Source organism: Sander vitreus, chromosome 15 (genome assembly GCF_031162955.1).
Source record: "Sander vitreus isolate 19-12246 chromosome 15, sanVit1, whole genome shotgun sequence".
Lineage (NCBI taxonomy): Eukaryota > Metazoa > Chordata > Actinopteri > Perciformes > Percidae > Sander > Sander vitreus.
This window is the reverse complement of record NC_135869.1, coordinates 1,317,848-1,334,594: the sequence shown is the minus strand read 5'-3', so window position 1 is coordinate 1,334,594 and position 16,747 is coordinate 1,317,848. Positions and strand designations below refer to the sequence as shown.

The following is a 16,747-nucleotide window of genomic DNA, read 5'->3' as shown; positions in this document are numbered from 1 at the left end:
TTACACCTATGTGGATGTTCGTGTAATTCCGTTTTTTCTCGAATTAGACTCAATTTTCCCATGCAAAGGTGACTTAACTGACGATTCTTATAACCCAATCGTGAAGCAGACACAGCGGGGACTCGGACGGAGAGACTGAAGCTGCATCTCATGGTCCTTATCTAATCTCATCAACTCCTCGGTCCTCAGCTGAACCGGAAGTTGTTCTGTCCTTTCTCGGTGAAGACCAACTCAAAGCTCTAATTTCTGCCCCGAGGAGGGATCACAGAGGAGGGATCATCGAGGAGGGATCATCAAGGTGCTATAGGCGAGGATACAGGGAGCAGGCTTCGTGGAAGCCATGCAGCTGAAGGAGTTGCTAACTCCACCCAAACAGCTGACAAATTCATGTGATGCTTCAGAGGAAAGGATGTCTCATCCCTATAAAACATATCCTCGGTTCCTCTCTCCTCCGATGATTTCCTCGCATCTCTCCCGGGCCTCCTCGGTGGGAGGGACTAAGACGCGAGGAAGGGAGGAAAGTGGAGGACACAAGGAGGCCATTTTAGGGCGTTGAGATGCACCAAAAGAGTCAGTGAGAAGAGGATATGTTTCTGATTTGTCATGATGTTTCCCAGTCAAGTTGTGTTAATGTTATGTCCGCGTCTTGGATGTCTACAAATGATATATCAACGTGTCGATGCTGTCTGACACCGCACCAAGGATTGGACTGGTCCAAAAGATGGAGAAATAAGTGTCGCCAGTCGAGGACATAGGTAGGCCTTTCATCCGTACCTTTAAGTCTGGCGGGCTTTCTCTGTAGATTCAAATGCACGAGTAAACCTAACTCTGGAAGCCTAGATACGTAGCGATAATATACGTTTCCCAGGGTTGTGGGAATGCTGTGTGGACTAGTCAGACCTCCCTCCACAGTGCTGTGGAGAAAGGTTGGGCAAAGCGAGACTATGCCGTGACTAAATAAGTAAGTAAGTAACTAAGTAAATAAGTAGGTAGCCTAGTAAGTAAGTAAGTAATTGAGTAAGTAAGTAAGTAGGTAGCCTAGTAAGTAAGTACGTAAGTAAGTAGGTATCCTAGTAAGTAAGTAAGTAAGTAATAAGTAGGTAGCCTAGTTAGTAAGTAGGTAAGTAGGTTAGTAGATAAGTAGGTTAGTAGGTAAGTATGTAAGTAGGTAAGTAAGTAAGTAGGTAAGTAAGTAATTAGGTAGCCTAGTAAGTAAGTAAGTAATTGAGTAAGTAAGTAGGTATCCTAGTAAGTAAGTAGGTAGCCTAGTAAGTAAGTAGGTAAGTAAGTAGTTAGCCTAGTAAGTATGTAGGTAAGTAAGTAAGTAAGTAGGCAAGTACATAAGTAAGTAGGTAGGTAGCCTAGTAAGTAAGTAAGTAAGTAAGTAGGTAGCCTGGTAAGTAAGTAAGTAAGTAGGTAACCTAGTAAGTAAGTAAGTAGCCTAGTAAGTAAGTAGGTAAGTAAGTAAGTAAGCAGGTAGCCTATAAGTAAGTAAGTAAGTAAGTAAGTAGGTAGCCTAGTAAGTATGTAAGTAAGTAAGTAGGTAGCCTAGTAACTAAGTAGGTAAGTAAGTAAGTAGGTAGCCTAGTAAGTAAGTAGGTTATAATGTGAACAACAATATTTGAAATTGTTCCAGGAAACCATCACCTATTGTTACAACACCCCTGCTTCAGACACTTTTTTGGGGGCTTTAGACTCTCACTAATCTGGTTATTTATTTACGATAATGGCGTTATCAACAGCTACGTTAGTTGTCCGAGCACAGACAAAGGTCCCATGATGCAATTTGAAACGTAAATAAACAGAAATACAACTGTGGAGCACATTCTACGGACAATTTCTGTTCAAATATACAGACATGCAACTGTTAATACACAGATATTTCCCAGAGTGCAGCAGAGTGTGTTACTTTTAACACCTCAGCTTGTTTTTGTGCTTTTCTCCTCGAGCCAATGGCTGCAGAGTTGTTTTGAACCCACTGGCTGCTGACCTGAGTCAGGTTCAGTTCTTCCCAACTTTTTTAGCAGCTGCTTCTGCTGCCAGTGTAAAAAAAAACGTCAGAAAAAGTGACAAAAAATGTCAGAAAAAGTGACAAAAAAGTGACAAAAATGTCGAAAGTGAGAGATGTAAAGTCACATACAATGTTATTGGCCTTTCTCACCAGTCTGTCTTTGTAAATGTGTTCAATGCTCGGTAGTGTTCTCCCAAGTAACTTGCTGGAAGTTGTAACTGTTTTTTCTTTTTCTGTGACTCAGTGGCATTTCCGAGCCAGCAGATAATACAGCAAGTTAAAACACATTTAGATCTTCTGGGAGACTTTGATTCTTGTGGTCATCATGTGGTCTCTCCTCAAGTAGCCTTGGGCTCCTTTCCTTCCTCTATTTCTCCACCAAGCCTATAGGCTCTCCTTTATTGATCTGTTCACGTGCTCTTCCCAATCTGACTCTTCTCGGCTCCTTCCTGGGGTTGGGAATTGTTAGTTAGTAGTATACAGTAGAGAGTAGTATGTAGAGAGACAACGGTAGAGAGTAGTATGTAGAGAGACAACAGTAGAGAGTAGTATGTAGAGAGACAACAGTAGAGAGTAGTATGTAGAGAGTAGTATGTAGAGAGACAACGGTAGAGAGTAGTATGTAGAGAGACAACAGTAGAGAGTAGTATGAATGACCGAAATGCCGTGTAAGGAGGTTGGTTGGGGGGGGTGCATGGGTGAAAAAAACACAGGACTTTCCCCCGGAGACCGGGGTCTTTTCCTAAACCTTACTGTCCCGTTCTGTACCGCATGTCAGTCAGTACGTCCCGACCCAGAGCATCAAAGAGTCTCGACGCTAAAGGAGTCTGTCTGTCTGTCTGTCTGTCTCTCTGTCTGTCTGTCGTCCTCAGAAACCTCGGTAGCACTTTATAATAACTATCCATAATTCATCATTTATTAAGCGTTAGTTAACTACTTGTTAATGGTTTGTTCATTATTACTTATTAATTGTTCATACATAGTTCATCATGAGTAAAGTATTTGTTCACACAGTTAAAATTGGTTTATTCATAGTAAACAAGCCTATTAGTTAATGGTTTGTTCATCATTATTAATGTATTGTTCATACATAATTCATCATCAGTAAAGAATTTGTTCACATAGTTATACGTGGTTTGTTCATAGTAAATAAGCCTATATTGAAAAATGTTTGTAAGTACATGATTTATACTTAATAAATAATGAAACAACCATTTGTAAATGAAATAATTTTCCCATTATAAACCAGTTGCAAACTATTACTAAATGCTTTGTTCATCATTTGTAAAGCATTGCTCCTATGTTAATTCTCTTAAATTAAGTATTTGTATACACACTCAAATGGTTTGTTCATAGTAAATAAAGCTCTCAATAATTATGTTTATAAATAAAGGTTTGACACTTTCTAAGTATTGCAAAAAATATTGGTAAATTAAATAATTTTCCCTTTATAAAACAATCTACAAACTATTAGTAATTTATTTGTTTATCATTTGTAAATCATAGTTCCTACATTCATTCTAATCAGTAAAGCATTAGTAAATACAGTTAGTAAATGCTTGGTCTATAGTAAGTAAGCTCATGTAAAATGTTTATCAGTTGATGTTTTTAATAATTCCAAAATGATGCATTAACCATTTGTAAATGAAATAATTTAACCATTATCAACTAGGTACTCAGGAACGTAAAAGGTTCATCTAAAGTGAGGACTTGCTATGCTTTACAAAGCATTTATAAATGAGTTGCAAAGGCTAGCAGATACAACAGAAACACAAGTAAAAACTGTATTTGTAAACCTTATTACAATGTAGTAAGAATGTACATTCATGAAATAGCTCGTAGTAGTGTTATTTATTTGATATAAGTGTGAATTTGGACCAGAACCAGAAGAAAACGAGATTGTTAAGAGCCAGAGAATTACATCAATAAATAAACTAGGAAACCAGGATAAAGTTTGTATTAATATACACAGAAACATGGCATACACATATACAGATAAAACACAGGTATGAAAAATAACAACTAAAATAATAAAGTGCGCACATAACAGAAACCCTTTTCAGTTCTATGAGCTCAATTGTTCTTTGATGACAAGAGTTCAGAGATGTTCAACGTTGGGGCCCATATGAGTTTGGTTTCTGCTTGTCCTACCACCATGAAGAAGGAATCCAGGGCAATCTGTATAAGATCAGAGTCTCGATCCTGTAGCTCACCACCCAGCCAACTGAACTGGGAATCTCTAAACCCTGGAAGACTCTGGGATCTGAAGAGTCAATGTGATCCAATATCCCTCTCTGGACCGGTCCTCCCGTGCATAGCGCTTCTCAAATCTCCACCTCCTCCACCTGTAGATAAGGCCAAATCAGTTCTCTCAATTACTATTCAGTAATAAAAATCAATTGCTTAGGCTACAATGAAAATAAAATGAGGTGATATTTCAGTTAACCCATATTGAAATATCTAAATCTCTATTCAGTTGTACAACCGTTCTTTTCTTCTCTTAAGTATCAAAAGTATATAAATCCCTTTCAGGTATCAAAAGAACATTTATATTAATAGGTAACCTTTATACAAAAAATACATTTCTAATTCAAGTTTTATGGAACCTACCTTAGTAACATTAACACTATTCTTAATCGAATTGCATAAATGCAGGTAAAAATCTCTCAAATTGTATTATTTTCCCATAACTTAAGCTACAGTGTTGCAATCTAGAGGCATTAAGACATGCATGCTTATTTGTCCCTCCCTGCACCGGTAACAGTAAACAGTAAAATTAGCCTCTTTGAGTTACTTCTCCATAAACTCCAGTTAAACAATTAAACTGACAATTTGTACTAACATTCATTCAACAAAATACCCACAGCTAGCAATAGTGTTGAAAAGCAACATTACTTTCCATAACCAATAGATAGAATCATTAGCCTTTTCACAGGCAATACACAGTACTCCACTAGCCTTTTGTGGCTAATTACCCTATTAGCATATTAATACAGCACCTTAGCTAATCCGTTAGCTTTGCACTATTAGCACCATTCTCTTAATATATCCATGATTAGCACCGATTAGCATCGATGCTAGCGAACTCAAGGCCTAGTGCTAAGGAATGACTCACCATTTTAATGGGATTCACTGCCTTTAACTCTGTGACGACAGTGGATTCAGGCACAGCTCTTTCGTTCTATTCACAACAAGGCATAGCAGGTATTAGATAGTATATAGTATGTAGAATTGATTTAATTCACTAAATGCTGTTCTTTTTCTCTTACCGAGTGAATAACAGCAGCCTTATACGACGTTCCAATGCAGCGCTTAAAGGGACGTGAGGGGACGTAAATCTGGCGATCTAACGTAGCCTAGTTGATAGCTGATTGGTCAGCTCACGGACCCAAGTTCACCCATTGGCTTATTTACAAGCCCATCAAAGTTAACAATAATGGCACCCATATATTATTTTATTTTATTTTGAGACATTCCTTTTGTTTTCCAAGTTATTAAAATGTGGTCAAAAGTAGTTGGTAAAAGCTATGGGAGAAAATAGTGGAAAATGATTTAACTTTCACTTACCGAGTGCACCATTGAGATTGAGAATAAGTGCTCTGAGTTCACCCTGTGTAACCCGCAGTGAGTATATATTTAACTTTTTACCAATGTGTGTATTTTCCTTACAAGATCAGGCTGTTCTCATGGAGCACTCGTACATATATCTCTGAAAATCAAAGCTCTGTAATTCAAGTTCAAGTTCAAGTTCAGGTTACTTTATTGTCCCACAATCACACACACAATACAGAGATTGCCTACCTTGCAGGCATAGTTAAAAACAATAAAAAACAGTAAACATTCAATAAATAGTAAGTAAATAAGTTATCTATGGTTCTTTATAGAATTAAGAAGTAGAATGGCTGCAGGTACAAAAGAGTATTCTGTTGGTTCTGAGTTTTGGGAGTTTAAAGTGTGATGCAGATGGCAACATCTGAACTTCAGCCTGTAAGGGATGAGAACTATCTGACAGGATATATTCAGCCTGTAAAGGGATGAGAACTATGTGATTGGTGCCAGTGTTAGCCTGGCTGGCTAACACTGGCGCATTTACAGAAATGTTGATTAATGTGCATTGTCCTAATCAAATAAACTTACAAACAAACAAACAAGCTCACTAGGTCACTATGTGACAGGATAGATTCAGCCGGTAAGGGATGAGAACTATCTGACAGGATAGATTCAGCCTGTAAGGGATGAGAACTATAGGTGCTTTCCGACCGGATAGTACTTGTACTTTTTAGAGGAAAAGTACACTTCTAAGCAGTTCTAAGAAGTACTCTCCCCCAAAATCTTTTTTCCATTTGCATTCCCACTGGCCAAGTGGCCATAGGGACTGGTAAGAGGGGTAAGGGAGTGATATAGCATCGTCACTAGACCTTAGCGCCACATACAACAACAACAAAGCAGCATTCCGGCCATTCTCGTAGTAATTCACGTAATGTTTTGCTCAACACAGATGGGGCTTTATTATACTCAGAACAGACCCCACCTCTGCCTGCTGCGCTGTGGACATGTGTGTGTGTGTGTGTGTGTGTGTGTGTGTGTGTGACTGTGTGTGTGTGTGACGGCCGGCAAGCCGCAGGATACGCTTGTGGAGTTTAACGCCGAAAAGACAGTTAACCACAGGTTCCCGTTAATGTTATGATGGACATGTGTTGTGATATTTAAACAAACGAATCGTCAACGGCGAAATAAAAGCCTCTTATTTACGAGAGCGGTCTGAGAGACCTCCAGCTCACAGCGGGGTCTCTGAGCAGGACTGGCCCAGCGACGAGCCAGAGGCTGGGGCCACGCCCTATTTCAATGGGCCACGCCCCATTTCATAACATTTGAACCGTTTAAGGTAGAGTCTTGTGCGAGGTATCATTGAACTCAGCAGAGACTTCCTTCTTCATTGGTGATGGTTTGGCCCGTCCCCTATGTTTAAGCCACGCCCACTTTCATAAATGCTGACCCATCTAAGTTAGAGTATTGTGTGAGGTATCATTGAACTCAGAAGAGAGTTCCTTTTTAATTGGTGATGGTTTGACCCACCCAGTATAATTTAGCCACGCACCTTTTCACAGCTAATGAACTGTATGACGTAGAGTCTTGTGTGAGGTATCGTTGAACTCAGCAGGGAGTTCCCTTTTCATTGGTGATGATTTGCGGTGTCTGAGTGCCGTGCAAACGCACAGTCGCAAGGAGCGGCGTCCGCCAGTAACCCCGACGCGCGCAGAGGCGCAAGGGCCCGTCCATCGCTGCTTGCAGATTTAATTCCTGTTTGTTTTTTGTTCAGGCGGCGTGTGTCTGAGCTGTCACTCCCAGGGCGACGCTCTCCGTCACTGGATGGACTGCCTGAAGAACAAGGGCCGCCTGGAGGAGCAGTGGCACATCCTGACCAACGAGCTGCCCCGAAGCCTCAGCCACGACTGAACGTGAGCGGGCGGGCAGCTTCCTGCAGACGGTCGGTGGCCACAGGGATCCTCGTTAAGGGACGGACTTGAGCAACTTTACCGCAGGAATCTGCAGTAACTGTGTTAAGCCGGAGCAGTGTGGTGCTGCTGGTGTGCCTTCATTAGTGATCGCTGAGTCATCCTGAAGAAGAACACCGTCATTACAACATTAGCACCAAACTACAACACACGTAACAGACAGAAGATACACTCCTACAGAGATTAAACCACAACTGTACACGTCCGACTCGTACTTGACACAGATTTGTCTTATTGATACAGAATTTCTATTTTAAATAGTGTCATGACCCCATTAGACCCGCTTGAAAAAGTCGCGGTTTTCAACACGTTGGAAACGTGGTTAACGTTGTGAAACGGTCCCAGTTTGGTTACGTTTACACACCAAAACTACTGAGTTAAGTGGATAAAAAGATGGAGGTTTGGGTTCAAATCAGACGTGACTTCACTTCCTGAAGGTTACCATGGTCACGCAGAACGTGACGCAGCTCCATTTGTTCCCTAAAAGTAAAAAAACCCTCTCTGTTTCCTTTTCTTTTCTAACGGGACATGAACCCCGGTATCCTGGGTGAAAGTCCTGTGTTTGTTTGACCTATCCACCCCCCCTCCCGCCCTTCCCCTCAACCTGCCTCCTTACCAGGACATTTGGCGCTCTTATACTTCATGTCCTATTTGATAATAAAAAGTAAACCTCTTTTTTTACTTTAAGAAACAAACAGAGTTACATCGTGTTCTGTGCCAGGTGCGTAAATTAGGGATGCACCGAATCCAAATTTTTTTGGGGTTCGGCCGAATACCGAATTGACTGGTTAAGATTCTGTTGAATCCGAAACCAAATACCAAATCCTACTCCCATCCTCACTCCATTAACACAGTAAACACATTATTGAAGTAAACAGGGACTGTCCTTCCTTTGCCGTACCTGAAGTTGCTGCATTCTGGCTGCTGTCTGTAGATTCCTTCATGCACAACTCGTATTCTTTCAGATGTTTCATACCAAATGTTGGAACAGCGGTGATGTTGTTTAGTGTTTAGGGTCCTTGCCCCCACGAGACAAATCGGCATTGCTAACTGAACATGTAGCTGGACTTGAATGGCCTTCTTTTGACTGAAAGTACTGCCAAACAAGACTTTTTCTGCTCACAAGTTCCATTTTCACTTTCTCACAGCCTACTGCATTGAACTCTCCACCTACGTAAACACCTTCCTGTAATCAACGGCGCCGTCATCACGTCGACCAGCGTACCGCACGTAGTGCAAGCGTAGGGTTCGGTTCGGTGGGGAAAAAAAATAAATAAATAAAAATAAATAAATAAAAAAAAAAAAAATATATATATATATATAACTAGTCGAATCCGAAGCCAAATCCTGGATTCAGTGCATCCCTGGACATTTTTTCTTCTTCTCATGAGCACTAGATACTTTCTGGCGCACACAAAACTTTTCTCGAGTACAGGAAAGTTTGTTGTGCTCAGGAGAAACTATGCGAACGAAGTCCTGCTAACTTTACGTGGCTGAAGTTGATATTTCACATTCACAGCATGATCTCGATCAAGAGTTACCTTCTCATCTTTAAGTTTGTCAATCACACTGTCAGGTACATTTGGTTGCGTTCAGGAAGATGAATACTTTCTTCTTGGCAGCCAGTTTGACTCAGATTGGGTTCTCGTAAGCACAAGATACTTTTGTGTGCTTACTAGTAAAGTATCTTGTGCACACGAGAAAAATGAAATTCCCCCGGTCCCTTTAGATCACGTGTCAAACTCAAGGCTCACGGGCCAAATCCGGCCCCTCGCAGATTTTGATCCGGCCCGCATTAGGCAGTACGGTGGCTCAGTGGTTAGCACTTCTGCCTCACATCAAGTAGGCACTGCAGAGTTCGATCACTGGTCAGGGTCAGGGCAGAGTTGGATCCCCGGTCCAGGCAGGGCCTGTCTGTGTGGAGTTTGCATGTTCTCCCCTTGTTTGCGTGGGTTTCCTCCCACCATAAAGACATGCATGCTAGGTAACTAGGACTACAGTTGAAAAACACTGGCGCATTTACAGAAATGTTGATTAATGTGCATTGTCCTAATCAAATAAAGAGGATATTATATCAGTTTAGGTTCACAATAGACTTTGGCACACATTTAGTTTTTGCCACTTTTTCCAATGTTTTTTGGCCCGTTTTACAACATTTTTTTGTTTGTTGCTTCTTTTTTTTTTGTCATTTTTTCTTTGATGGCTAAGTTACTTTTTTTGCTGACTTTTGGGGGTCTTTATGTTGTCCAAGCTGTAAGTGAGAAGATTATATGAGACATGCAATAATACAATGAAAGATGCTTGACTTTTACGATGAAATAAAAGCATGTGCTTTAACCTAAACATGTCTGGCCTTGAATGTCATTCTTATTTTCTTGTTTTCTTCGTAGAATTGAGTTTGACACTCCTGCTTTAGGGAATCCGTAGCTTTTTGATTTTAGTGAACATAAAAAGATAAAAATATGGGCCTTTAAAAGCTTCCATATCGGACAAACCCTGAGTTTCCTTCATGGTCTTTCTCTGGTCTGTAATGCACGGATCATTCTATTGCACTCCTCAACGAGACTGTGAGATACAAACTGACGATGATATATAATAGTGGTTCTTCCTTGGTGTTACATGATGCAATATGTTGATATACTTCTTTATATCTCTATACTCTGCTGCCTGTTTTCTAAGTCAACGTGTTGAGACCCGATGAGACATTCAGGTTCACAGTGTTATCGTTCTTCTTTGTATGCACGACCGAACGTATGAATGTGCTTTCTATTCGATATCGTTGAACTGTTGTTTACACGGATCTTGTGCTTTACAGGTGTTCTTACATTTCTATCAGGTGTTTTATGGATGATGCAACAATAAAAATTTGACATTTGACACTGACAGAGAGAAGAGTGGGTTTGGTTTGTTTGGTTTTCACAGTGTGGATAACTGCTGTCCCCTGCAGATAGTACAGAGTACTACAGCTGCAGCTTCACAGCATGAAATTAAAAATAATTTAAAAAAACACACTGACTGCTCTGCAAACAGTCATGCTTGTTTACTTTCTTTATATTATACTTCTGCTAGATACTGCATGGACTCACACAATTGGTTCACTGGTGTTATGTTATTCACACTTTATGTTTTAATAGCACTTGTACAATCCATTGTACATTTCACTATGAGCAACTTATACTTTAGCTTGTTTTATTTGTGCTTTTCTCCTCATGACAATGGTTGCAGAGTTGTTTTGAACCCACTGGCTGCTGACCTCAGAGTCAGGTTCAGTTCTTTCCAATTTTTTACCAGCTGCTTCTGCTGCCAGACCCTGCCCACCCTCTCAACCTATTGGCTGTTTTTTTATGTCTTTGGGGAAGTTTCTCTTTCCCTCCCCCTCTTTCCTCTGCTCCTTTGGCAGACATCCATTTTTTGTCTGTGTTGCATAAGAGCCCACAGAAGCCTCTGCAACCGTAGTATTTCCCAGTTTCTCTTTTTCAGCCACATTTTGGTGAGTTTTCGTTCTGCTTCTTGATGTTTTTTCAGTCCTTCTTGTAGGACATTTAGAGTTGCAGGGAGACTTTGATTCTTTTTCTGTCTCATATTTCTTGGAATGAAGCATCATGCGATCACTCCTCAAGTAGCCTTGGCTCCTTTCCGTCCTCTTTTTCTCCATCAAGCCTATAAGCTCTTTTTTATTGATCTGTTCACGTGGTCTTCTCAATCTGATTCTTCTCGGCTCCTTTCTGGGGTTGGGAATTCTTCATCGTCTTCATTATCCTCCTCTTCCTCTTGCTCACTTTCTTTTTCTGCATTCTTGAGCAGTTTCTCAAAAGTTACATTACAACCTCGTAGTCTTGTCTCTCATCCTTCGCCGCTCTGCCTTTGGCCTATAACATTATATGTGATTACACACACCCCCCTGGCATCTCATTCTAAACTACTGCCATCTAGGTGTCGTTTCTGCCCAAAAACAGATCCAAATTCTCTTAAAAGCCTTAAATCAGTCAAAATAAGCTAGATGTCCAGCTGACCTGGTTATACCCAAGGGTGTATTGTAGTGTGTGATGTATGTTCTTCATGTTATGTGTCGGTGTCTGATGTTTGTATCCTGATGTCCTGTCATGAAGTTCCTTGTGACTGTGCCGCAAACCCAACTGCCCCATGGGGACAATTAAGTTATCTACTACTACACTCTTCTTGTGGACTGTAGTAAACTCTCTTTCCTCTTAATGGATCTAGGCACACCCTGTTTTCAGAACTCAGCTGTACTTTCCAGATTCTGAACAACATCAATCTGCCACTTCATCGAGCTGCAGTTTCAGCCACACCTGCATCCAAACAGACTATCATCTCAACGCTGCTGTAAGTCAGACACTTTTACCTGTTCATTTATTTTTTTTATGAAACAACAAAGTAATAATCAAATTCTGGTTATTTTTGTTGCTTCTTTAATGTCAGTGTAATTAAAGTGCTCATATTATGCTCATTTCCAGGTTCATAATTGTATTTAGTGGTTGTATCAGAATAGGTTTACATGGTTTGATTTTCAAAAAACACCATATGTTTGTTGTACTGCACATGCTGCAGCTCCTCTTTTCACCCTGTGTGTTGAGCTCTCGGTTTTAACTACAGAGTGAGACATCTCACTTCTTTTCCATCTTTGTTGGGAGTCGCACATGCTCAGTAACTAGGTAAGGACTACTAGCCAGTCAGAAGCAGAGTATGTGGGCGTGCCCTGACATTACCTAGGTAAGGACTACTAGCCAGTCAGAAGCAGAGTATGACGGTGTGCCCTGACAGTACCTAGGTAAGGACTACTAGCCAGTCAGAAGAAGAGTATGAGGGCGTGCCCTGACAGTAGCTAGGTAAGGACTACAAGCCAGTCAGAAGCAGAATATGAGGGCGTGTCCTGACAGTAGCTAGGTAAGGACTACAAGCCAGTCAGAAGCAGAGTATGAGGGCGTGCCCTGACAGTACCTAGGTAAGGACTACTAGCCAGTCAGAAGCAGAGTATAAGGGCGTGCCACGCTAGCAGCTATGCATTATAACGTGTGTTACAAAATGACGCACGTTTGTCCCTGACTTAAAAGCTGGACTACAATAGAGCGGTTTGGTTTGTGAACAATGTTTTCTGTTGGAGAAGGTAAGTCCTTTTGGGTGGACTGGGCTTTTTCACTTTGTAAACCTATAACGTGCACAAAAGAGATATATAACACAATAAAGGAAAGGGAAAAAGGCAAAAAGCATAATATGAGCACTTTGTCTGTCTGTCTGTCTGTGTCTCTCTCTCTCTCTCTCTCTCTCTCTCTCTCTCTCTCTGTCCGCTGTCTGTCTGTCTGTCGTCCTCAGAAACCTCCACAGTGTGTCTGACAGACAGCAAATGTGCTTCTATTAGAATTAAAAAAGCTGAGGAAGGGCTCAACCTTTCCTTTCCACACATGAACATGACAGCAGGCTCCAGACTTCTGCCTATATGACATTATATAGACATTATATTCAATACCAAATCACCCTCATCCTCTTTCTCCCTGTACAGGTTGAAGACATCATGGCGACTCAAGGTTTAACCTATCGCGAGTGTACCATTGAGATTGAGAATAAGTGCCCTGAGTTCATCCTGTGTAACCCGCAGTGAGTATATATTTTACTTTCTATCAATGTGTGTCTTTTCCTTGGCGCATTGCTATTATGATGGAAGATTTGCACCGTGATATTTGTATTTGTAATCTTCTGCATGTGTGTGTGTGCTGCTGCGCGTCCCTGTGTGTGTAACAAGCATAGTGTGCGCGCGCTGTGCACGAGCCTAGGAGCATTTTACTAATGCTCTGTTAAAATAACAATGAAATTCTGCGTTATTGACTTTAGACCAGGTTTTTGTTGGTCAATGGCGCAATCACTTTCCGCTGCCTCAAGATAGCAATACGCCCAGAATGCACCTGAACACACCTCCCTGTAAGAGCAGCACGCCCAGAATGCACCTGAATACACCTCCCTGTAAGACCAGCACGCCCAGAATGCATCTGAACACACCTCCCTGTAAGACCAGCATGCCCAGAATGCACGTGAACACTCCTCCCTGTAAGACCAGCACGCCCAGAATGCACCTGAACACACCTCTCTATAAGACCAGCACGCCCATGGGTGCACAGATGGGCGCAGGTGCATTTGCTATTTAAACGACGCGGGTGCAGACACTTGGCTTTGCGCTGCGCCAGGTGCAAGATAGAACGCTGAATGTTTCAGTGACTAACTCAGAGGTTTTTTTTTCTTGCTTGTGTCACCAGGGTGTACACTAAAAGTGGATTCTGTAAGAGTCCTCTGCCGCCAACACTTGGCCCTTCTGAATCTGGCAAAGCTCAGTTCAACAAGACCTTTTACTCGGCGCGTGGAGCTGTTGGAGTCTTCACTTACGATCTCCAGAATAAGTCCAAAGAGGAATGCCTTGAAAAAGTGGCTGTCATGTTCTCTGTCCCTTATGACTACATCCTGTACTCAAACACGTACGCAGTGGGAGTCTTTGACCATTATAAAAAGTGTGATGAAAGCCTTTTTGAAGAGATGTGTAACATCAAGCACCCACACTCAGGGTTTGTCAGAGGTAAAGCTAAAGACTCCCAAAGTCTGACTCACAAAGGTGAACATGTTACCGTCCGAGCCACCATGTCAAACAGCGCCACATCTGTCGTCAAGGTACAGGTGTGCATCAAATGAAATATGAAGCATCACTGAACTCTTCAGACCTGATTTTTTTTTCTTCTATTCTTCCCGAGCACCTTTAACCCTTGTGTTGTCTTCGGCCATGCAATTTTTGTTTTTTCTGGATCAAAATTTAAAATTTGAACCGTAAGAAGCTTTTTGTCGCTTTTCCCAGTGTTTTTTTCTTTTTTTTGACCACGGTTTTGAAGCTTTTTCCAACATTTTGTCACTTTTCCAAAGTTCTTTGTCAATTTGTTATGCGCTTTTGTCGTTTTTGTTCTTGTTTTTTCCGACATTTTCGTCACTTTTTTCAACGTTTTATCAATTCTTTTCTTCAAATGTTGCATAAATTTGGGTTTTCTTTCAACCAAATTGTCAAAAAAAAATAATGTGGATGGTTCTCTACAATGCTCTTCACAAGTTAAACAAATGATCAGTTCACTACTTTTATTGAATTTGGGTTTTTTATTCAATTTCATAACAGTTAAAAAAAAGAAATAACAATAAAAAATGTCAGAAAAACCCAACTAAAATGTCGGAAAAAAATGCAGAAAAAAATCTACAAAAAACTTAGTGACAAAATAGTGTCGAAAAACGTCGGGAAAAGCTTCTAAAACAACGAGAAAGGTGACAAAAAGGATTAAAAAGTGACAAGAGTGTCGAAAAAGAAAAAGTTTGTATTTTAAATTTTGACCCAGAAAATCAGAAAGTTTCCTGGTCGAAAGACAGACATTACAAGGGTTAAAGGAGAATTCCGGTAAATTTTTACGTTAATCTTGATCGCTATAGATATGCAAGTACTTTCGATTGAAAAAAACCTGACCTGAATCAGTGCAGGCAACACGGAGTAGCTGCAGCTATGTGTACGAGCTTCCACTGAGCTAAAACGGCAGTTGTCGGGGCAAGTTTTAGAGAGCCTTTGTGCCTCTTAACAGACACAAAATGCAATTAAAATGTCTGTGCAACGTGAACAGGGCCCTTACGTGACAACAAGATGCGTTTTCAACTCAGACATTGTTTAAATTCACCTACCCTGTCTCAATCCTGCCAGTAGGTAGCTTGCCCTGTTAGCTGCTAACTGCCTTCCGTGATGAGTATGTTCAGCCAGGCTTCTGTTATAATTATCACGCAGCAGTTCTGTGGGTATTTGTAGCTCATCCATTTTGTGTGTGATCGATCTGCTGTTGGTGAGTAGGAGGCTTGGCAGTACCGATTTGTGTGGTAGTTCCCTTAGCTGCGCCAGCATGCCCAACAGGCATCCTCTGCACACTGTTTACCTTTTCCTGCTACACCAGGAATGTAACAGCTGACAGGGCAAGCTAGCTACCGGTAGGATTGAGACAGGGTAGGTGAATTTAAACAATGTCTGAGTTGAAAACGCATCTTGTTGTCACGTAAGGGCTCTGTTCATGTTGCACAGACATGTTAATTGCATTTTGTGTCTGTTAAGAGCCACAAAGGCACTCTAAAACTTGCCCCGACAACTGCCTTTTAGCTCAGTGGAAGCTCGTAGACATAGCTGCAGCTACTCCGTTTTACCTGCACCGATTCGGGTCGTGTTTTTTTCAATCGAAAGTACACGCATATTTATAGCGATCAAGATTAACGTAAAAATCTTTATCTCAAAAGATTAATCAACTTTCATTTCATAATGTCATGTTTTTTCTCGACACTAGTTTATCTTTATATATCTGAATCTGTGTATGTTTATTCATTTAATAACTGTGTGTGTGTATACTTCATATAATCACTCGGGTCTGAAAGGAAATAAACTGAACATCAACAACATGGTCTGAGATTTATTTCTTAAATACAAAATGTTGATGAATTAATCTACTGTGAGTGGAATCAAACTAAGGAACCCCAATGTGCATTTTAAATGAAAGTAAAAAGGGTAACTTTGTTTTTTTCAACCTGAACCTTATTTTTCCATGTTTTTTGTGTCTAAGTGACTAATGTGAACAAAAACCGGAAAAAGGTAAGGTGGCTGAGACGGTTCAACACAAAAATAAAAGCTTGTGTTGAACCGTCTCGGCCACCGTAAAAAGGCCTTATTCTGAATATCTGATGCTGTTTACACGACCTGCATCATACTGGGTATATTGGTGTGCATGTAAATGTATTCATTGTTTTAGAGGCACGACAGTTTCACTAAACATTTATTCTACTGATTATAACAATGATCTGTCTTTGGTTTATTTTGATACGTTATTTTATGCATGCAGCCAAAAATATTCAAGATTATAGACCCTTTGCAAACACGTGACCATGACCATGTGACGACGCCATGATGGACGGCAAAATCACCGGAAGCACAAGCTAAACAGTGTATTAGACGAGCGGAAAGTTTCATTATTTTCAATCAGTTTGAAATACATAACACTAAATAAACTGTATTTATGGCTTCTTCTATTTAACAACAAGTTGTCTTGCCGTTATCGGTGTAGGTAGGGCATCTGGTAGGTGCTCACAAAGAGCAGTATTTGGAGAAGTTGGAGATAGCAGGATTGGATACCGACCCTTACCTTCTTTCTCCCTCCGT

At 40.8% G+C, this 16,747-nt stretch overlaps 1 protein-coding gene and 1 long non-coding RNA gene across 2 annotated transcripts; one reads left to right on the top strand and one right to left on the bottom strand.

The window, feature by feature from the left end:
- Window positions 1-3,953: 3,953 nt before the first annotated feature.
- LOC144530266 (uncharacterized) lies at window positions 3,954-5,340 on the bottom strand. The gene is made up of 3 exons (XR_013503092.1): window positions 5,281-5,340; window positions 5,127-5,192; window positions 3,954-4,356 (listed from the first exon to the last, which is right to left on the bottom strand). It is a non-coding gene; the product is annotated as an uncharacterized LOC144530266 (long non-coding RNA).
- A 3,707-nt stretch (window positions 5,341-9,047) lies between these two features.
- On the top strand, window positions 9,048-15,993 carry LOC144529924 (uncharacterized). The gene is made up of 5 exons (XM_078269297.1): window positions 9,048-9,098; window positions 10,928-11,017; window positions 11,749-11,871; window positions 13,046-13,140; window positions 13,794-15,993. The coding sequence occupies exons 1-5, from the start codon at window positions 9,048-9,050 to the stop codon at window positions 14,218-14,220; spliced, it is 786 nt and encodes a 261-aa protein (XP_078125423.1). The 3' UTR covers window positions 14,221-15,993.
- Window positions 15,994-16,747: the final 754 nt, after the last annotated feature.